General features: G+C 45.3%; 2 protein-coding genes across 4 annotated transcripts in view; both read left to right on the forward strand.

The window, feature by feature from the left end:
- Positions 1 to 9,947, forward strand: part of sorbs2a (sorbin and SH3 domain containing 2a) — an 88,900-nt gene extending 78,953 nt beyond the window's left edge. For all 3 annotated transcript variants that reach the window (XM_039000065.1, XM_039000064.1, XM_039000066.1), the window contains 3 exons: positions 5,658 to 5,695; positions 6,181 to 6,287; positions 7,404 to 9,947. In XM_039000065.1, the coding sequence (XP_038855993.1) occupies positions 5,658 to 5,695; positions 6,181 to 6,287; positions 7,404 to 7,465 (207 nt within the window). In that variant the 3' untranslated portion in view covers positions 7,466 to 9,947. The remainder of the gene's footprint in view (positions 1 to 5,657; positions 5,696 to 6,180; positions 6,288 to 7,403) is intronic.
- Positions 9,948 to 11,193: 1,246 nt separating this feature from the next.
- Positions 11,194 to 22,496, forward strand: LOC120051973 (PDZ and LIM domain protein 3-like). Its single transcript, XM_038998849.1, has 7 exons — positions 11,194 to 11,373; positions 15,813 to 15,964; positions 16,627 to 16,711; positions 17,084 to 17,271; positions 19,452 to 19,579; positions 20,592 to 20,703; positions 22,092 to 22,496. The coding sequence occupies exons 1-7, from the start codon at positions 11,281 to 11,283 to the stop codon at positions 22,279 to 22,281; spliced, it is 948 nt and encodes a 315-aa protein (XP_038854777.1). The 5' UTR covers positions 11,194 to 11,280; the 3' UTR covers positions 22,282 to 22,496.
- The last annotated feature ends 268 nt before the right edge of the window (positions 22,497 to 22,764 follow it).

Consider the following 22,764-nt stretch of genomic DNA (forward strand, 5'->3'; position numbering starts at 1 on the left):
TTTTGAAGATATCCAGCCTAAAACTCAAGCAAGTCTTGTCACTTGCACAGTTTCCTCTTTCTGGACGTTGTGTAAAGCTTTTCCTAAGCGCTGTAAATGCATTAGGGATCCTACTCCCCTTTAAGAAACCTACATACAGTGGGGAGAACAAGTATTTGATACACTGCCGATTTTGCATGTTTTCCTACTTACAAAGCATGTAGAGGTCTGTAATTTTTATCATAGGTACACTTCAACTGTGAGAAGTGTATACAATGTGATTTTCTGGATTTTTGTTTTAGATTCCGTCTCTCACAGTTGAAGTGTACCTATGATAAAAATTACAGACCTCTACATGCTTTGTAAGTAGGAAAACCTGCAAAATCGGCAGTGTATCAAATACTTGTTCTCCCCACTGTATGTACCATGCTGTCTCAAGTGGCTGTCGACATGCTATGGCTTAAAGAGGAAGTCCTGTCCATGCAGAGTGATAGCATTTCAATGCTAGTAGAGATTTTGAGCGTGGATGACAGTCCCTCCTTGTCCATAGACTGCTTTCACGGTAAGGAAACAAATACCTAAATATGTCAAATCTCTGTACTATCCCTTTAACGGAGAGGCTTCACACAACTGGATCCAGATGCATTTAGAAAATTTGAGCCTGGTGAAGTGTGTGTGTGTGTGTGTGTGTGTGTGTGTGTGTGTGTGTGTGTGTGTGTGTGTGTGTGTGTGTGTGTGTGTGTGTGTGTGTGTGTGTGTGTGTGTGTGTGTGTGTGTTCGTGCGAGAAAATGAAATGAGATGGAGAGAGGGTACTGTTGGGTTTGGATGGCAGGGGAGAATGAGTGTGGATGAGTTTGTGCATCTCCTTTCCCTCAGTCCCTCACACCTCTCCACTCCTGGTGTGTAAGTCTCCACTTTTTTACCCCCCCCCCCCCCCTCCTCTCTCTCTTTCTCTCTCCCTCCGGAGCCATTCGACAGCACTCCCACCCCCCCTTCCCTCCATCACCACCATCCTCCTCGCTCCACGCCCCCCTCCCCCCACACCCCTCCTCCTCCTGTGAAGACCCTCCATCTGCAGGCCGTCACCAGCGAGTGGCTCTCCCTCACCCTCAGCCCCCCCTCCTCCGATACCCCCGTACCACCCACGCCGCCCCCCTTCCCCCCGAGCCTCCTCCCTTTCCTTGAAGATCAAGAACGGAGGGCCACCCCTCCCGCGCCACCCAAACGAGGGCTCACCCCTCCGCCACGAAATGCATCCAGTTGTCTCGCCGCCTCCCGCCCGGCTGTCAAGCAGTGGCTGTTTGACTTAGACTCCCCCCCCTCAGCCCCTCCTTTCTCTCCGCCCCTTCCTCCTGACTCCTCCTCTCCCTCCCCCGTGCCCGACTCCTTCCTGGGATACCTCGAAGAGAGGGGCCTAAGAGACAGTGAACAGAACGAACCACTGTCCCTAGCAGGCAGAGGGGGGTTCTTCTGCACTGAACCCGAGCCGGGGGACACGCCCGCAGATTTGTTGCTGTGGTACAGGACAAGTGTTCAGCCAGTATCCTTAGAACTACAAACGGAACCCCCCTCTCTTCAGCAGCAAGTGGAAGATCCCTATGATCAGTTGTTGTCTATGATCCTGGATCAGCCCATGTGTGACGAAGATGGGGGGGAGGTTCTCAGGCCGGACGTGGCACTGACCAACAAATCACAGAGCAGGGTTAGGCTAGAGGCGGAGTTTCATAGGCCTGTGAATACGCAGGCCCTGTCCATCACGCAGGACAGCCAATCAAAAAGGGTGAATAGGCGGACGGCAGGGTCTCAGAGGCCGATGACATTGTACATTGAGGAAGAGGAGGAAGCTATAGGAGGGGAAGAAGAGGAGAAGGAAGAAGAAAGGAACATTGATGTAGACTGTGGTACTACAACTGTCCACAGAGAGGGGCTGAAAACAGAGGTAGCGCATGATGTGTGGACCAGTTTCAGACTCAGTTGAAGCATACACACATGCTTGCTAACACCTAACCCGAGCCAATTCCAAGCAGTTTTACACAGTTTGATAATAAATTAAGATTTATTATTTACCCCTCCCCCAATTATTATAATGAAACGTACAGGATTAGCCAGGGCTTTGGTACATTTGGATATATGGAGGCTTTTCAGTCATGAATCGAAATGGAATTGACCCTAACCCCCGTAGTTTCACATCTTGCCTTTTCTGGCTCGTTTTACTTGATTTTGCAGAATAATGCTTCGATACTGGAACCTACATTTTGGAATGTTGATTCAGCTCGAGGTTTGACGCTGGGTGTGATTGGTGTCACATTTTCCTTCCCTTCCCAGGCTGATGTCTATCTGTCCCGCTGTCACAGCACTTTGTGCAACCCGGCACAGTTGGAACCCATCACCCTCCTCCCTCCCCCTGTCTCTCCTCCCTCCTCACCATCCCCCGCTTTTTACTCTGCCTCACAACCAGCTGAAGCCCTGGCTATGCCTTCTTCCTATCCACTGTCCCATCTTCCTACCCCTCCCCCAATTCCCCTCTCCTCCTCGCAACAGATTGTGCCACCCTGCTCTCCTCCCCCTACTTCCCTCATCTCTACATCCTACCTCTCCTCTCCTTCACCCTCCTCTCCCCTTCTCGCCTCTCCGCCTCTCACGACCTCACCCCTCCCAACCTCCCGCCCATCCTCTACTCCTCCTCCCCCCACCCCTCCATCTTCCACCCTTTTGGCCTCACATCAACCCCTGGTCTCCCCTCCTCCTCTCCAACCCTCTCCTCCAACCTCCCCCATCCCTGACGCACAACAGGCGCTCCCATCCTCCCCTCCACCCTCTTCTCCTCCTCTCCCTCTCTCCCCTCCACCTGTACCCTTTCCAGATCCTAGGTCTCCTAAGATCAAGGTAAAAGACACTGCAGGTGCTCGTATTGCGTTATAGAAACTGATAAGAAACGCTAACTAAAATGAACCCTGACGGACTGTGTGTGTGTGTTGTGCCCTAATTCATCTGTATTAATCACCTGTTGGACCAGTGAAGTGTGTGTGCGGCTGTGTGATGACAATGCGTGAATTAGCAGCATGTTGGACGCCTGGTTGCAGATGCTCAGTGTTAATGAGAGAGCAGCAGTGTGTGTACGCAGGCTAGCTTATTTTAGATGTATTGTGTGTAGCCTATAAGAGGTGTATAAATCACCTATACTGTCACGGCCGTTGAAAGAACTGGACCAAGGTGCAGCGTGGTGAGCGTACATTTTCGTTTATTTGAAAAATGACGCCGAACAAAACAATAAACACGACAAAACAAACCGTGAAGCTAAAGCTATGTGCCATAAACAAAGTCAACTTCCCACCAAGACAGGTGGGAAAAAGGGATACCTAAGTATGGTTCTCAATCAGAGACAACAATAGACAGCTGTCCCTGATTGAGAACCCATCGGCCAAAACATAGAAATACAAATAATAGAACATAGAATACCCACCACAAATCACCCTGACCAAACCAAATAGACATAAAAAGGATCTCTAAGGTCAGGGCGTGACATATACAGTATAAACTATGTACAGTTGAAGTCGGAAGTTTACATACACTTAGGTTGGAGTGATTAAAACTAGTTTTTCAACCACTCCACAAATTTCTTGTTAACAAACTATAGTTTTGGCAAGTCGGTTAGGACATCTACTTTATGCATGACACAAGTCATTTTTCCAACAATTGTTTATAGACAGATTATTTCACTTATAATTTACTGTATCACAATTCCAGCGGGTCAGAAGTTTACATACACTAAGTTGACTGTGCCTTTAAACAGCTTGGAAAATCCAGAAAATTATGTCATGGCTTTAGAAGCTTCTGATAGGCTAATTTACATAATTTGAGTCAATTGGAGGTGTACCTGTGGGTGTATTTCAAGGCCTACCTGCAAACTCAGTGCCTCTTTGCTTGACATCATGGAAAAATCTAAAGAAATCAGCTAAGACCTCAGAAAAAAAATTGTAGACCTCCACAAGTCTGGTTCATCCTTGGGAGCAATTTCAAATTGCCCGAAGGTACCACGTTCATCTGTACAAACAATTTTACGCAAGTATAAACACCATGGGACCACGCAGCCGTCATACCGCTCAGGAAGGAGACGCATTCTGTTTCCTAGAGATTAACGTACTTTGGTGCGAAAAGTGCAAATCAATCCCAGAACAACAGCAAAGGACCTTGTGACGATTCTGGGGGAAACAGGTACAAAAGTATCTATATCCTCAGTAAAACAAGTCCTATATCGACATAACCTGAAAGGCCGCTCAGCAAGGAAGAAGCCACTGCTCCAAAACCGCGATAATAAAGCCAGACTACAGTTTGCAACTGCACATGGGGACAAAGATTGTACTTTTTGGAGAAATGTCCTCTGGTTTGATGAAACAAAAATTTAACTGTTTGGCCATAATGACTATCATTATGTTTGGAGTCGAGGTAAGTCAAAGTCAAGGTATTGGAGTGGCCATCACAAAGCCCTGACCTCAATCCCATAGAAGATTTGTGGGCAGAACTGAAAAAGCATGTGCGAGCAAGGAGGCCTACACACCTGACTCAGTTACACCAGCCCTGTCAGGAGGAATGGGCCAAAATTCACCCAACTTATTGTGGGAAGCTTGTGGAAGGCTACCCAAAACGTTTGACCCAAGTTAAACCATTTTAAAGGCAATGCTACCAAATACTAATTGAGTGTATGTAATCCTCTGACCCACTGGGAATGTGATGAAAGAAATAAAAGCTGAAATAAATCATTCTCTCAACTATTATTCTGCCATTTCACAATTCTTAAAATAAAGTGGTGATCCTAACTGGCCTAAGACAGGGAATTTTTACTAGGATTAAATGTCAGGAATTGTGAAACTGAGTTTAAATGTATTTGGCTAAGGTGTATGTAAACTTCCGACTTCAACTGTATGTCTTTGTATATATGGGAAAACAGCTCTTGCATACAGCATGAGTGCTCAGGAGTTTGCAACTAAAGTGATTTTGTATGAAATTACAATGTATTCCCTATATAATGCACTAAACTTTAACTTTGTAAAAAAAAAAATGCATTATATAGGGAATAAAAATGGTCCTTTGGGACAATACCAGTGATTCTCTGTGGTCAAAATGGCTGCTCTTGTTCTTTCTGAAAATGGAGGCTGACGGCCGTCTGCCTTGTTGTTGTGTCGCATTTCTGCTTCTCAGCCTCCTTTTAAGCACGACCTCCTCGCGGTCGATGGTAAACCACCCCGTAGCCCCGTCACGACCCGAAGGTCCTGTATGTCACCTGTTAGAGGTCGAAGGGTAGGGGCGTGACACTAGCAGCTGTGCATTGTGGGGAATGTATTCTTTGTTCTCTAATAACACCCTGTTGGTTACACCTGTATTCGGTGCATGATATTGTTTGACTACATTGTAGCGCATTTGTTTCTTTGTAGGGGATTGAGCATTGAGATTGGGTGTGTTTTTGTTCGTGGATTTGGGGGTTTATTTGATTCTGATAAGTGTGACTCAAAGCAGTGGATTTATATCACCATGTCAACTGTTTGTCAAACGACTTTTATCTCTCTCTCTCTCTCTCTCTCTCTCTCTCTCTCTCTCTCTCTCTCTCTCTCTCTCTCTCTCTCTCTCTCTCTCTCTCTCTCTCTCTCTCTCTCTCTCTCTCTCTCTCTCTCTCTCTCAGAGGTTTGTGCAGGATTCGCTCCATAGTGGAGGAGACCCGTAAGTAACAGTAGAATCTCAATCATCGTCATCATTGACACAACAATAATAATCTTATCAAAGGACTGTAGCTATGTGGGTTATATTTCCATGGTTGTGGCCCCATCAGTCGTTCTAGTAATCATCAATATCTTCATCAACATCATCTCAGATGTCCTACGTTTACATGTATTTAATTTGGAGTCTGACATTATCCGTCAGCATAACCTCCTAAATACTTTTACAATCAGCATTATCATCAACATTTTACTAGACACTGTTATTCAGAGCAATTAGGGCTAAGTGCCTTGCTCAAGGGCAACGCGGCAGATTTTTCACCTAGTCCGCTCTGGGATTTGAACCAGCAACCTTTTGGTTACTCGCCCAATGCTCTTAACCGCTAGGCTACCTGCCTACATCAACAACAACCATCAATAATGATCTCATCACAAAGCCATAGTGGCGTGGGCCACGTTTCTCACACAGCCCTGGTTGTGTACCCCCAGGTTCCAGGCCCTGTACAACTATCTGCCCCGTAACGAGGACGAGCTGGAGCTGAAGGAGGGGGACGTCGTGGACGTCATGGAGAAGTGTGACGATGGCTGGTTTGTCGGTAAGAGAGGAAAATAAAGTCTTCAACTTTTCCTCACAGAATCACAGTACTTGGTTGTTGAAAAGCTAAGCTTGTTCTCTATCGAGTCATGACAGAAGATTGGAAATAGTTTCATGGTTAAGGAGGTTCGAAGGGCGCAACGTTCTGGTAGGCTGTAGTAGAGGGTTCTCCAACCCTGTTCCTAGAGAGCTACCCTCCTGTAGGTTTTTGCTCCAACCCCAATTGTAACAAACCTGATTCATCTCATCAACCAGCTGATTATTAGAATCAGGTGTGCTTGATTTGGGTTGGAGTGAACCTACAAGACGGTAGCTCTGCAGGAACAGGGATGGAGAGCCCTGAAGCTAGTAGATTTGCAGCAGTGGATACTGTAATGGCATTTATGTTCAACTTGTACTCCACTCTCACCAGTTGGTGGTGCTCGAGTTCCTTGTGCGATCTACTACCTTTAGTTCTACTGCCTGTGCCCTGAGTACAACACACTTCAGCCCCATCCTGAACGTGCTTAGGAGCTAGGGGAAGTGCCTGGGGGCTAGGAGTTGTTTCAGAACAGGGACTTCCTCTCCCACTCTGAAATGTCCACTTAATCCATTTTGACAACTCAGCCGGATACCAAACGGCAGTATTATCCACTAAAGACTGGTTGTACTGAGAATGCATTTCCCCCCCTCTTCTAGGTCCTTGTTTTTCCTTCCTTCCTAAAAATTCAGCCATGTTGCAATGGGATGTTTAGCTGGACGAGATCATTAGTTTCCTGATCTGGATATTGATTACATTGCAGTGTGGTAGGAATGCTGCCATCTAGACAGGCACAGCTGCTGAAAAACTCAACTTTGAATGTATTTAAAGGTGCAGGGAATCATTTGTGTTTTTCTGCAATATTTGAATACAGTGTTTAATACAGAAATTATCTGGCTAGTTTTCTCTGCGTATAAGAACCACTGAATCACTTCTAGTGAGCTGTGTAAACGGACACATTCGATTGTTGATTATTATTAGCCTTCATTAAACACGTTCTCTTTTACATGTACGACCTACAACGACGTTTCGTTGTGTCACCGTGGGTGTCCACATACAGTGGAAAATGTCATCTCTGTTTTTTGTGTTTTTGCAAAGGGACTTCTCGACGGAGCAAGCAGTTTGGAACCTTCCCAGGAAACTATGTCAAGAAACTATAATGATGAATCCGGTCCACCCCCGCACCCTCCTTGGACCCTTCCATCTCCAGCACAACCCATATTGGACACAACCAACCCGGAGTAAAATGAAGTTGCTCCTAGACACTGATTTGGGTCAGTTTTGCACTTTCCCCACCAATTGGTTATGGTTAGGATTGGGGGAGGTGGAGCTGACCCTAGATCTGTACCTAGGGGAAACCTCACCCCGGAACAACACGCCCCCCACTATGTCGGGTCATCCAAGAAGCCTTTCACAAGCGTGTGCGACAACGTCACAACAAGTATTTTGTTTTAGCTCTAACTAGCCAACTCTTACAGGAGACTATTCCACTAACTAAACGGTTCTTTTCTAAATGATGGAGGAGAGGTTGAGGAAGATCCATACTTTTGTATTCCTGTCGCCTCAGATACGGAAGGAAGGGTAGCCAAACAAGATGGCCACCTTTTAGTGTTGACATCTGCTCTTATTTGATTCATTAGATCTATTTTCACCCGGTAATGTAATAACTTGCATTGATAAGTTGATTGTGTAACATTCAGAAAGGTCAAATATGGTAAAGAGAGAGTTAAAGATGCCAAGTAAACTGCCACTCAGGATTGCCTTGACATCATCATGTCAGCCATGTTTCTTTTCCCTTTTTCCTCAGTGTTAAATGAATACAGAGACCCCCCCCCCCCCCCCCCCTAAGTGTATTATCTGTAATAGAGGGGCTTGTTGGTATTTTCAGAGCAGTATTGTCATAGGACATTGCAACACATTTCAATGTTCAGTCGTTTGGCAAATGCTCTTATCCACATCGCCTTTCAATAAGCAACACGAAACAACCACAGCATTATTAGTCAAGAAATCTTCATCAGATGTTACATTTCATACACCAACGCAGGAACACTCACCTATTTCCCCAGTGAAAACGATGATGCTGTGTAATCCATGATACCCAAAAGTGTTGCTGGATACCACGGGATAGGGTATGACATGTTTGGAGGCAAATACATTGATATTGAATGCACATATATCCATCCAGAGCCTTCTATTCGCACCGGAAGGTTCTGGATATCTGCCCGCTATGCCCGGTCTACAGTCAATTCCAGTTTCTCATTATAGTGTTTGCAAACTCTTATATGGATGAGTTATTTCATATGTGGAAGTGGCAATCGTTGATATTTTATTTTGAACCCTTCTGTTTGAACAAGTACAGTACATTTTGTACTTTTGATGGAAAATAATATTTATAGATTTGGGATTTTATTGATTGGTTGACTTGGCGTTTTATCCTTTTTCTCACGTAAAATGTCTGAGTACACTACGGATTTTACAAGTGAAAGCTAGATTGGATTGTCGACAGGGCTTTAGGAGTTTGATACCGTTGGGAAAAACATATGCAAAAGCAACTAGTTTCCCCACTTTTTTCTGTATGTATAGATGTTTATAATGGGAAAAGTATTGAATATTGATAAAACGTCATGTAGATGTCTCCGTCCATAGATATAACTCATGGAATGGATGGAGCAACATCAGTTTCTCAGCTTACTTTGTGTACTTTCTTTTATTTGAAGTGGCCTAAAGTGAAGTGTACTTTTGGCTCATTTCAACCACAGCAAATCCCCTTGCCATGTTTAAGATAACGAGACAATAGCTCACATTTGTTCCCAGTCAAGTCTGACATTTTACTTTTGTCAATATACAACAAACGTTCAGGTCTCAACAATAAAACAACCCTCCTTTTTGAAATGGTGTTATTTTATTCTATGACGAGGTTTTCTTTCTACGATTGCTGTTGAATACCGTATTAGGAATGTTGCCACATTCATTGCCTTTGTCCAAATGGGATGTTTTACTTCACTCTAATATAATCAGATAAGCAGTGTAAATGAATTTGATTGAATTATACAGTTATGTTCCTGGAGTTGTTTTTCCTCTATAGGTAATTCTGACGGCGACCTTTTTTACTGTCCGGGATGAATGAAACGATTAGAGAGAGTGTCACTGCAATAGCTTATAACAATGTATTTGAATAACATTTGTTAGGCATACTTTTTGTGTTCAATGAATATGATTTATGACATTTGTTTTGCCTTTTTCGTGTGTAAATGAGTATGTATTCATATAGGAAGGACACTGCCCGCAGAACAATCGTTTAAGCACCTTAAATATGTAATTACTTTATTTTTGGTTTCTGTCTTTGGTTGGTTTTGTTCTAGTTTATTGTTCTCCTCATCCCCTTTTCATTCACTTTTCCCTGGGTCGTGTTCATTAGGCACCAAAAGAAAACGGACTACCTGAACATGTCCAATAAGAAATGCACATTTTCATGTTCTGTTGCAAACGTTTCCCGTTGCTATCCCTAATGAACCCGACCCTGGCATGAGAGAGTACTGCGTGTCTGTTGGCGTTTTTTTTTTTTTTTTTTACGTCTTTTGTATGGAGCTGTAAATCGATGACACGATCCACTGCTTTATAAACTCTTCTTTTCTCACCCACCATCAGTTTGAGTTGCCTTTCTTTCTGCTTGTCATTTTTTTCACACCACCTCTTCCTACATCCACCTCATTCGCCTCAAACAGCCATACCGCCATATCCCTATGGTGCAAAAATAAATAAACAACATTTATGCAAAAACAGAAAACTTTTGTAGTGGGTTACACTACTTTATGTTAGCCGTTTCAGGAGATCGACACTGAGGGGAGAACGAACGACTTTAATAATAATCATCATAATTGGCCATCCATTGTTTTCGTTGGCTTTCTTCCTCCCCGTAGACATTATGGAAACAGACTTAATGCACAGAGGGAGGGCTGACAACTTGAATAGATTAGGTTGTCTTGCTTCAATGCTTACTGTGCGTTAACGTTGTTATGCATATATACACATAATAACTGCTTGTGTTTGACGGATGAGTTAATTGCATTGGATATTTTTGTAACGGTTTCAGTTAGGCGTGAGCGAGAGAAAGAAAAATTGCCTCCGCTAATGGGAATGTAAACACCTCTGACCTCGTTTCTGTTAAACACTCACTGTGTAGAGATAGAGAAAGAAAAATAGAGAAAGTGAAACGTTCAGAACAGAATGGAGATTGGTTCATGTCCAGATCAGACAAACATAAAAAAATCGAATTAAATGAAGAGCGCGAAAGAGAGGCGGGGAGGAGAGCCCTAGCTCTGGGCCGCTCCAGATCAATAGGGCCTGGAATGCTGCTGCGCCTGGGGGACCTCCAGGGCCTGAGCAAGGAGCTGCGCCGGCAGACCAAATAAGGGCAGGAGCAGCCGGAGAACCAGAGTGTGGAGGGGGGCAGTCGGGCTCCAAGGCAACCCAGGGACAAGGAGAGACAAGTGGGCCGCCCGCTCACAGACACTGGCCTATCGCCGCTCTTCCCCTGGATGTTCATAGGCATACAGGTGGAGCAAGAGAGCGAGACACTGCTGGAGAAGAATGACGCTACGTGAGTTGGATGAGTTGAAGTGTAACGAGTATCATGTTCAGAAACAGCGAAAGAGCTACTATGTCCGAGAAGGAGGTGGAAAGAGAGGGAGTCCAAACAGAAGTAAAGGAAAGCAGGAGAAAGTGTCGCCAGCCAAAAGAGAAAAAGAATGAGAGAGCGAGGGAGGGAGAGCTGCCTCTGGTCCTGAGTCGTGCCAATGACTTCACTCAGGGGGTGGGGTTTCCCCCCCCCACCCCTCTGCTAGTATAAAAGGGTACATGACTAAGTTGTCCCGCTGCTCTGTTTATGAGAACCCTGCTGTGTTTGGGACACACACACCAGTGTACTTCCAGCTACAGGAACAGAGACACAGGGACAAGGGACAGAGAGGGGGACATGCCACTGGACGTTGTCCTAAACGGCCCGGCCCCGTGGGGTTTCCGACTGACCGGGGGCAAGGACTTCAACCAGCCCCTCACCATCTCCAGGGTAAGAGCATGTGTACCTGATACGTTCAGGTTGACAACGGGTGGGTGATTGTGTGTTTACAGTATGTGTTGTATGTGTGATGTGTGTTCGAGCATCTTTGAGTGGGCCTGGTGCTAGGTGTTTGTGTGGGTGAGGAGGCAGTCGTAGGGAGGTGTGTGTGTGTATGTGTCTTCCTACAGTGAACGCACACAGTCCGATATACAGTACTCAACCGTTCCACCATTGTGTTCTGTGTGTAGGTTATGTTGATCCGCTCTGTCTTAGCCTATGGTGTGCGTGTGTCTCTCTTTCTCTCTCTCTCTCTCTCCCCCCTCCCCCCTTTCTCTCTCTCACTGCCAGCATACTTGGCTCACCTTCCCTTTATCCTCTTGTCTCAGTTAAGTAGCTGCGCTAAGATGAGAAACAGCATGGAAGAGCTCAGTGTATTAAACATGACTGACTGTGCAGTAATTTTGCCAAAAAGGCTGCATCCCAAATGAAAACATATTCCCTATATAGTGACTAAGGCCCATAGGAATCTGGTAAAAAAGTAGTGCACTATAAAGGGAATAGGAAGCAATTTGGACACGGTCATTCCCTAACATAGAACAGCTCAGATACTTACAGGGAAAGATCAATGGATTGTGAATGTGTGTTTTGGGGATGTGTGTGTTGAAGCGTGATACAGCAGGGGTCTTTCCATGGGGTGGGAGCATCCTCACACACACACACACACGCACACACACACACGCACACACGCACACACGCGTACATGCACACACACACCCGTGTTCCAGTACATATCTGCAGCTTAGTTTGAAATAGCTGTTTGTATCATCTACTGACACACACACACACACACACACACACACACACACACACACACACACACACACACACACACACACACACACACAGCAGCTGAATGAACACAGACGGTCGGGAATGGATTAATAGCTGGTGATCAAAGCGCAGTCTCCTGGCTAGCCATCTAGGTTGAGTTATCCAGAGAATGCCCTCCATTTAGCTCAAGTCAACACATTAAACTGTGTGTGTGTGTGTGTGATCAGCAGCATCATCATGTGTTTGTGTTAGCATTGTGCGTTTGTTTGTGTCTGTGTCTGTCCGTCTCTGTGGGTGTTGGAGTTTTTAACACTGGCAAGGTGCGTGTGTTTGTGTATGTGTGTGCGCGTGTGTAACCATAGGAGTATCAGTAATCCCTGTCGTGTGTCTAAGTTTAGGCCTGACACCAGGGCAGGGGCTAAAAGTTACTGGGGAGATCTGTGAATCACTGACCCTTGGGGGCCACTGCACACCTGTTGTGTGAGCAGAGAACCGCAAGCTGAAGGAGAGGAGGGGGGGAGGGAGGCAGGCAGGCGAGAGGGAGGGAGGGACAGATACTGGGGTCTCTGCCATGAAGTGTTTATTATCAAATAACTTTTCAAAGGCACTGCAGGTGGATGATGCCCCTAACCACAGATCTAGGGTCAGATTACCCAATCCCTAAACTTAACCTTAACCAGCACTTTTCACTTTTTTCCCGCTGATTGATTTAAATCTCCTCACATACCCTTGACCCTGTCCGTGTGTCACGTATCCCTTCATAATCCACCCACTAGACATGCTCTCATCACTTTACTCCCAACCTCTCACAAAGCAGCTGTTGATCAAAGCTTTTTAAACCTCTCTATGTGGTTTTATCAGCTCTCGTTCGAAGGGCTGCTCACTTGTAATGAGATTTAGCCACTGCCACATTCCTCTCGCTCGCAGAGCTTGAACCCCGACCTTCGACCTTGTCTCAACCTCATCTTCCCGGGCCATTTTGGTCAAAAACATCCCCTTCTTCGTCGGATTTTGTTTCCAAATGAAAGTGTAAACTATCTCCAGGACGGATGACGAGTGGTGGTTAAATTAGCTGCGGCCGTGCATTTTTGGCTGGGACTGGAAGCTGAGTAGGGAAGACACTAGGGGCTGTGTTCAGTAGCGTGTGTACAGCATAGCGAAATAGAAATTAGTTATTGTAGTAGCTCCCTGTTTCAAATCGTTGCTTTCTCCCTCCTGAACACAACCCAGGTGTCCATCCATGCAGGAAACTGTTGGGTAGGTTCCAGTGTAGTGGAGAAGCTTCCGCCATATTGCTTTTCACCTTACAGATCTGCAAACGTTTAAAGGGCCAAATGAAGAGTTAGGGAGCGATCTGTGACTGACTGTTGGAATGGATAGGAGAGTAGTAAAAATGATGCACATCCCAGGGAGATGCAGATGGTTGTCTAGGAAAAAGCCAAAGTTACAAATGTTCATCCTGGGTTATTTATAGGCCTATGAGTTAAGAGCGAGAGAGAGCACGAGAGAGCGAGAGAGAGCACGAGAGAGCGAGAGAGAGAGCGAGCACGAGATAGAGAGCACGAGAGAGAGAGCACGAGCTCAAATACCAGCGAGGGCAAGTCACTTTATACAGAGAGAGAGAGGTTTACCTCCTGACTTTATACACAGAGAGGTTTCAGCCATGTACTTTGGAGGCCAGGACACTGTCAAGTAGACAGGCTACTAAAAACAAGCTGCAAAATCTGCAACGAAATCTACTTTTGAGTTGGAGTTTTGGTATCGCTTTTAATTTGTATGAACATACAGAGCATATAGTTGTGGGTTGTTGTGCACAAAATGCAGCAACCCTATCAACAAAATTGGGTCGTCAAAACGTTGCCATATGGTAATTTCATGACCAACCTTCTCCCAATCTATATGCAACGATGTGTTAGGAGGAAATAGAATCATGCAAATCTATGCTTTTATTAGAGGTTCTATCGACCAGAAGTGGTTTTAAAGGTGGTCTACCTCACTAGAAGTGGGCCTACAGTTAACCTAACGTATCAATTAGGCCCAAAGAGATTTGTTCAACTACAATCAGTCACATAGATGATGAGGTGGTGCTGATATAGGGCAGGCCAATCTAACTACAGACAGATGACGAGGTGGCACTGATATACAGCAGACCAACCTAACTACAGACAGATGACACTGATATACAGCAGACCAACCTAACTACAGACAGATGACACTGATATACAGCAGACCAACCTAACTACAGACAGATGACGAGGTAGCACTGATATACAGCAGACCAACCTAACTACAGACAGATGATGAGGTGGCACTGATATACAGCAGACCAACCTAACTACAGACAGATGATGAGGTGGCACTGATATACAGCAGACCAACCTTTTTTTATTTTTCCGTTATTTTACCAGGTAAGTTGACTGAGAACACGTTCTCATTTGCAGCAACGACCTGGGGAATAGTTACAGGGGAGAGGAGGGGGATGAATGAGCCAATTGTAAACTGGGGATTATTAGGTGACCGTGATGGTTGAGGGCCAGATTGGGAATTTAGCCAAGACACCGGGGTTAACACCCCTACTCTTACGACAAGTGCAATGGGATCTTTAATGACCTCAGAGAGTCAGGACACCCGTTTAACGTCCCATCCGAAAGACAGCACCCTACACAGAGCAGTGTCCCCAATCACTGCCCTGGGGCATTGGGATCTTTGTTTTTTAGACCAGAGGAAAGAGTGCCTCCTACTGGCCCTCCAACACCACTTCCAGCAGCATCTGGTCTCCCATCCAGGGACTGACCAGGACCAACCCTGCTTAGCTTCAGAAGCAAGCCATCAGTGGTATGCAGGGTGGTATGCCTAACTACAGACAGATGACGATGTGGCACTGATATACAGCAGACCAACCTAACTACATTGTGTTCATTCATTTTGTTTACATAGGACAGTACATGCCTTTTGAAGTGCCATTTGATTGTGATGAAGAAAGAGTGCAAGATGGAGGGAGAAGGAGAGAGATGGAAGGAGAGAGTGTTAGAGAGAATAAGAGAGGTGGAGTGTGAGACAGAAATAGGGAGAGAGATGGGGAAGTGAGGGAGGGAGGGGACAAGGGAGGGAGATGGAGATTGCATGCTTGTGTGGTGAGGTAAGAAGGATATCCCCATGTTGTTTGTGTGACTACGGAACCACACAAATATGGCACACATTTCTGCCTGGCTAATAGTAGATTATTAACAGCAGCATGCACCTGCTCCTTACTGATCTCTCTCTCTCCCTCTCCTCTCTCTGTCTCCATCTCTCTCTCCATCTCTCTCTCTGTCTGAATGATCGGGTTTTACAAGTCATACCGAGTTACATACGGGAGAGAATCGTAAAAATATACCTTGGCAGCAGCCGGGGTTCTCACTTCAAGCTCTCTCTCTCTCTTTCCATCTCCCTCTCCCTCATTCTCTCAGTTCAGTTCACTTTCTAAGTGTGAAAAGTGAAGACATTGGCTTACTTCCCCAAAGTAAACGAAGACAACACTAATAACAGCAACCGTTATTATAATCATTTGTGACAATGGAATTAATAATGATCAATCTCATGTGTCCACCGCTCTCGTTCTCTCTCTCTCTGGGCAGATCACTCCGGGCAGTAAGGCGGCGGTGGCCAACCTGTGTCCTGGTGATGTCATCCTGGCCATCGAGGGCATCCCGGCGGAGGACATGATGCACTGTGAGGCCCAGAACAAGATCAAAGACGCCATCTACCAGCTCACCCTCACCGTCCAGAGGTCAGGGGTCACACTGTGGGGTCACACTACTCGCATGCACACACAGGAATAAACACACGGATATTAGTCGTCTCACATAAACACATACACACACATACATACACGTACGCCAATACACACGCGCCTCTCACATAAAAGCGCACACCATACAATTGAGACAGGTGTACAAACATCACTGACACAAGTGACTACCAATGAAGTAAACAAACTGTCACTGGTTGGTTGTATCCTATGACACACGTTCATGTTGGACTAACTACAGAACTTACTTGATGAATCGCAAGGTACCTTTAACACACACGTAGAACGTTCCATCTTATGTAGAATGTTCCAGAGCTGGCAAAAGACGAGCTCTCGCATTCCTGTTCTTTGATTTCATACCCAACAACGCCAAGAAAGGAGCTACACACACCCACTCTCTAATAGAGACACACTTATACACGCCCACGCACATACTCACACAAATACTCTCTCATACACACACACACACACGCTTTTATACTGTTCACACACCAAAGGAAGTCTATAAAGTTGGGTTTGATTTATGAGTGCTCAGCGCACCGTGGCCCACTGGTCTGGTCTGTGGTCATAATCGTTTCACCTGCGGTCGAGGGAGTTGACAGTGAGCTCTTGTTTGATTGTGACCCGATTCTTGTTCCCAGACCAGAAACCAGGCTGTGGTCGCCTCAAGTCACGGAAGACGGGAAAGCCAACCCGTTCAAAATCAACTTGGAGGCTGAGCAGCAGGTGAGAGAGAAAGACTGTGTGTGCGTGAGTATATGTGTGTGTACCTGCATAGCTTGTATGTGTGTATTTGTTTGTTTTAGTTGTCTGTATATATTTGTGTCTACACCTGTTCTGGTTTGTGTGTGTAATCACATATACAACTAGAATAAAAAGTCAGAGAACATCACATAAGGCCTCCTTGTCCCTCTCCCTCTCCCTCTCCCTCTCCCTCTCCCTCTCCCTCTCCCTCTCCCTCTCTCTCTCCCTCTCTCTCTCTCTCTCTCTCTCTCTCTCTCTCTCTCTCCCTCTCTCTCTCTCTCTCTCTCTCTCTCCCTCTCTCTCTCTCTCTCTCTCTCTCTCTCTCTCTCTCTCTCTCTCTCTCTCTCCATTCAGGAGTTCAAACCCATTGGTACGGGTCACAACCGCAAGGCCCAGCCCTTTATAGCTGCAGCTAACATCGACGACCATCGTCAGGTGGTGAGCACAGCCTACAACACCCCCATAGGCCTCTACTCCTCAGGCAACATCCAGGACGCCATGCACGGACAGATGAGGGGCCTGGTCCAGGACAAGCCAGAGGGGTGAGTTGGCTGGCTGGGTTGGTGAGATGGTCGGTGGGTTGATGTGTGGTTGGGTGGGTGGGTGGGTGTCTGTCTGTCTGTCTGTCTGTCTGTCTGTCTGTCTGTCTGTCTGTCTGTCTGTCTGTCTGTCTGTCTGTCTGTCTGTCTGTCTGTCTGTCTGTCTGTCTGTCTGTCTGTCTGTCTGTCTGTCTGTCTGTCTGTCTGTCTGCCTGCCTGCCTGCCTGCTTTCAATCTGTCGTCATGGTGATATCAGTAAGCTGTATAAGCTTCCACTGTTGTCTTCTATGAAAGCCTCTGTTCATTTGTTTCTGCCAGAGTTTGCTTACTGTAGCTAGCACTATTCCAAAACACATACAGTGCATTCGGAAAGTGTTCAGACCCCTTGACTTTAATCAGCACAACCGTTTTCAGCTGTGCTAACATAATTACAAAAGGGTTTTATAATAATCAATTAACCTTTTAAAATGATAAACTGGGATTAGCTAACACAACGTGCCATTGGAACACAGGAGTGATGGTTGCTGATAATGGGCCTCTGTACGCCTATGTAGATATTCCATTAAAAATCAGCCATTTTCAGCTATAATTGTCATTTACAACATTAACGATGTCTACACTGTATTTCTGATCAATTTTATGTTATTTTAATGGACCAAAAATTTGCTTTTCTTTCAAAAACAAGGACATTTCTTAGTGACCCCAAACTTTTGAACGGTAGTGTATGTATTAAAAAAAAGGATGGTCCACCACCCAAAGGACATCTGGCCAACTTGACACAACTGTGGGAAGCATTGGAGTCAACATGGGCCAGCATCTCTGCGGAATGCTTTCAACACCTTGTAGAGTCCCCCGCCCGATGAATTGAGGCTATTCTGAGGGCAAAAGGGGGTTAAACTAAATATTAGGAAGGTGTTCCTAATGTTCTGTACACTCAGTGTATATATACACTTAAAAATTGGGTGCTTCGAGCCCTGAATGCTGATTGGCTGACAGCCGCGGTATATCAGACCGTATACCACGTGTATGCTAAAACATTTATTTGTACTTCTCTAATTACACTGGTAACCAGTTTATAGTAACAATAAGGCACCTCGGGGGTTTGCGTTGCGTCATTCATAAGAACAGCCCTAGCCGTGGTATATTGGCCATATACCACAAATCCCTGAGGTGCCTTATTGCTTAAATATAGCATATTCAATCCATGTTTAGTATTATAGACCTGTTGATCTCTTTCAGAAAACTCTGATTAGATGACTTGGTGTTCTGGCTATGGGCGGTGACTATAAAAAGAGTTGTGTATACGAAAGGCATCTGCACACTCATGCTTCATCACCTCTAACCTCCTCTCTCCATTCTTCTCCCGTCCATTCTTCCTCTCTGTTTTTTTTCCCTCTCTTCACTTCCTTTTATGGATGTCTGCTGATGCCTGTGTTATGTGTGTCTCTGTCAGACCTGGGTTCAAATACTATTTGAAATATTTCAAATACTTTGGGTGCTTGCTCTAGCCTGCCTGGAGTACCTCATGGGTGGGGTTTGCCATTTTGGGACTATTTTATTGGTCCATTAAGCCAGGGAAGCTCAATAAAGCACTGATAATGTATTTGGAAATTATTTCAAATAGTATTTGACCCCAGGGCTGGTCTCTGTAATGTCTGGAGAGCCTCCTTTTGCCTGATGCGGCCTACGATAACCAAAAGCCTCAGGGCCCTGTAGTGAGAGTGCCCCAGCTGGCAGGCATCATTTCCCTCCGTGACTTACAGCCCGTCCCTAAACCTGGAGCTGGGGAGGTCTGGACCCCCAGGCCTCAATACGACTCTGATGTTAAATCTGATATGGAGGATAGTGTTGTTATGACTACACTGGTGTCTGCTGGGCTAGATGAACAGTGCTTTCCATGGTAACCGCAGATCTCAGATGGAATAGGTGCAGTCGATGTCGATTAAGGCAGCCCCCTGCACCTCTCTGATTCAGAGGGGTTGGGTTAAATGTGGAAGACACATTTCAGTTCAATGCATTCAGTTGTACAACTGACTAGGTTTCCCCCTTTTTTTAATCTCCACAAAATGTGGGATATTTGTGTGTGTGTTTGTGAGTGTGTGCAGCATCTGTTATTAATGCTCACCTCTGTGTCTGTGTATTTTTGCTCATCTCTGTGTGTGTGTGTGTGTCCGTCTCTGTAGTAGCAAGACGCTGAGCTCCATCGAGGAGTCTGATGTGTACCGCATGCTCTTGAAAGACCAGGAGGAGCCCCAGGAGCCCCGGCAATCAGGTTCCTTCAAGGCCCTGCAGGACTTCGTCGACAGCGACGGTCAGTTCTCCACTAAATATCTTCTCTTTCATTATGATTTGTGTGGGCAATGATATCATCATTCAGTGTGGATTCCAGGCTATAATGCTGCAGTCCCGCACTCAAGAAGAGCTTCACGGTTGCATATAATAATGTATTATTTCTTAATGAGACATATCAAGGACGAACCTGTCGGTGTTGAAGCCGTCGTCAGTGTGGGCTAGCTCTCTCCCCCTCACACACTTCAGGACCTATAGTTGAATAAAACCTCTAGCTATCAACATGGCATACATTTTGACCCCAAGAAAAAAACTATTGGAAAGAGCCAAAATCAAAAGGAAGATATGACTTGAAATCAGTATTTTGTTGGCCATTCATTTTATAAGAAAGTGGAAAGTTGTACTGATCTTGGAAAGTGGGTATACAAGGAGTAAACTCTATATACAAATGAATTAGTAGGGAACAGATTACATGTCTAGGCTTTGGTTCAGCAGGCTAACATGGTCACCTTGAGTGGTACTGATGACCCAGGTTTGATATCTTTACTTGTTGTTTATTGTAAAGGTTCTTTGGGTTTTAGAAAAGTGCTATATAAGGCCAATGAACAAAAATATAAACACAACATGTAAGGTCCCATGTTTCATGAGCTGAAATAAAAGATCCCAGACATTTTCCATACGCACAAAAAGCTTATTTCTCTCAAATTCTGTGCTAAGGTGTCATCATCAATATACTGTGCTATGGTGATATCATCATTATACTGTGCTATGGTGACATCATCAATATACTGTGCTATGGGGTCATCATATCTGTGACATCATATATGTCTCTAATGCTCTGCTCCCTTTTGTCTTTCAATATTAAAATAATTTAATATACTCCATGTACAGTATGCTCCTAATTTGTATCATTTGTTTGTGACTTGTATACTTTGTCACAAATGGTAACCTATTCCTTACGTATTGACCTGCTCGAAGTAGTGCACTATATAGGGAATAGGGTACCAATAGTGTGTGTCCCATGTGTTGTCCAGGGACTCGCCCCATGGTGACGAGGACAGTGAGAGCGCCCATGACTAAGCCACCGCCGCCCACAGGAAACCTGCAGAAACTGCCCATGTGTGACAAGTGTGGAAACGGCATTGTGTGAGTACTTCGAAGACAAAGCTGCTCTGAGAATGTCATATAAAAAGTTGGTATTGAGTTGCACCCATTTCTTTCAGTACTTAAAAGAAGAGTTACGGCCTGAAATCCAGAACCTGTTTTGAGATAACATTCCACTCCTTTTATTCTGTGTCATTGCCAAGAACAGGAGGCTGCTGAGGGGAGGACGGCTCATAATAACGGTCGGAACGTTTGAAGTCTTTGATACCATTCCACCAATTCCGCTCCGGCCGTTACCACGAGCCAGTCCTCCCCAATTAAGGTTCCATCAACCTCCTGTGTTGCCAAACAGTATCTTTCTTCTACAGAGAGTTTGCTTAGTTGTGTTAATCATCAGTGTTTGGTCAGACAAAGAGTGGCAAGGAGTATAATGATAGCAGAAACAAACTGCTACCCAGGCCAGAAGAGTTACACCTAAAAAGTTCTGCCAGAAACTAGTCGCCTCTTGAAAGTCCAATGTAGCCGTTTTTATCTCATTATCAAAACATTTTTGGGCAACAATTAAGTACCTTACTGTGATTGTTTTCATTTAAAATAGTCATAATAAACTCTTAGTAAAGAGGAATTTCTCACGCAATAATTTTGTTAGGACTGTCTGGGAGTGGTCTGATTGGGGAGAGGACAACTCTCTGTTATTGGCAGAGAGGTCTGGGAAAAACCAGGCCAAAACTCCATCCCACTGAAACAGGCTGAAATTTCAGGCAGTCTTTTTAAACAGCTCTTACATTAAAAGGGCATTATCATAATGTTCACAATTTGACAGTATTGTTCCAACCTCTTAGTGTGGAAATGTATATAAAACACAGGAAAATAATTTTTTTTAAACTGCACTGGGCCTTTAAAGGGGAAGTTGGAATTTGAGGTTGTACTTTTTAATATTTCTACCAGTCTTTAGACTAAAGACTGGCATATGAGAAATATGTATGAGAAAACATGTCATCAGGTGAGGAGCAACATAGCTGACAACAATGTACACTGAGAACACCTACTGTTTCCATGACATAGACTGACCAGGTGAATCCAGGTGAAAGCTATAAGGGGAGGAGACAGGTTAAAGAAGGATTTCTAAGCCTTGAGACAATTGAGACATGGATTGTGTATGTTTGCCATTCAGCGGGTGAATGGGTAAGACAACAGATTTCAGTGCCTTTGAACGGGGTATGGTCGTAGGTGCCGGCCGCACCAGTTTGAGTGTGTCAAGAACCGCAACGCTGCTGGGATTTTCACGCTCAACAGTTTCCCGTGTGTATCAAGAATGGTCAACCACCCAAAGAACATCCAGCAAACTTTGGGGGGGGGGGGGGGGGGGGGATCAGCGTCAGCGGTAACTTCAGCCTACTCCTGTTGTTAACTCTGTTGTTCTCCTATAGGGGCACAGTGGTGAAAGCGAGGGACAAGTTCCGTCACCCTGGCTGCTTCGTGTGCACCGACTGTGACGTCAACCTTAAACAGAAGGGCTACTTCTTCGTGGAGGGCCAACTGTACTGCGAGACCCACGCTCGAGCCCGGACGAGACCCCCGGAGGGCCATGACCTTGTCACTGCTTTCACCTCGGCATAGGACCCTTCTCACACACACGCACCAGCCTAAAAACTCTGTCTGCCAGTGAGGCACCTTTGATTGTAACTGTTTGTGTCTGTGTTCTTCTGTGTTCTCTATTGTCTGTATGCTCTGTTTTGCACAAATCCTGAGAGTGCATTTGTTTGTGAATACACTTACATGTATACTACTCTCTTCCTTCAAATAAAGGGGGTTTTGACTCCATGTTGTGGAAATGCTTCATATGGTCTTTCTCTTCATCCCTTTCCTGAGCTGGCTGACTGACTGACTGACTGACTGACTGACTGACAGGCAGACACACTAGATGAAGTGCTGGCACGTCACAGTGTCACAAAGGGCACTGAGAGCCCCTCAAGAGGGTGGACGGCAAGGAGCTGTGAATGTGTCACCTTCCCCAGGTCAGCTGCTATTAGTCACCGGGTGTCACGGTGGGCATAAAGGGTACTGTCTGTTTACGATCTGGGATTTGGCATCCGGCCAGAC

This window comes from Salvelinus namaycush, chromosome 8 (genome assembly GCF_016432855.1).
Source record: "Salvelinus namaycush isolate Seneca chromosome 8, SaNama_1.0, whole genome shotgun sequence".
NCBI classification, from domain to species: domain Eukaryota; kingdom Metazoa; phylum Chordata; class Actinopteri; order Salmoniformes; family Salmonidae; genus Salvelinus; species Salvelinus namaycush.

What these genes read in the sequence shown, in the direction of transcription:
- LOC120051973 (XM_038998849.1), top strand. Translation starts at nt 11,281, where the DNA reads ATGCCACTGGACGTTGTCCTAAACGGCCCGGCCCCGTGGGGTTTCCGA. An exon ending in AGCCCCTCACCATCTCCAGG is followed by an intron (nt 11,374 to 15,812) that starts GTAAGAGCATGT and finishes CTCTCTGGGCAG; the next exon opens with ATCACTCCGGGCAGTAAGGC. An exon ending in CTCACCCTCACCGTCCAGAG is followed by an intron (nt 15,965 to 16,626) that starts GTCAGGGGTCAC and finishes TCTTGTTCCCAG; the next exon opens with ACCAGAAACCAGGCTGTGGT.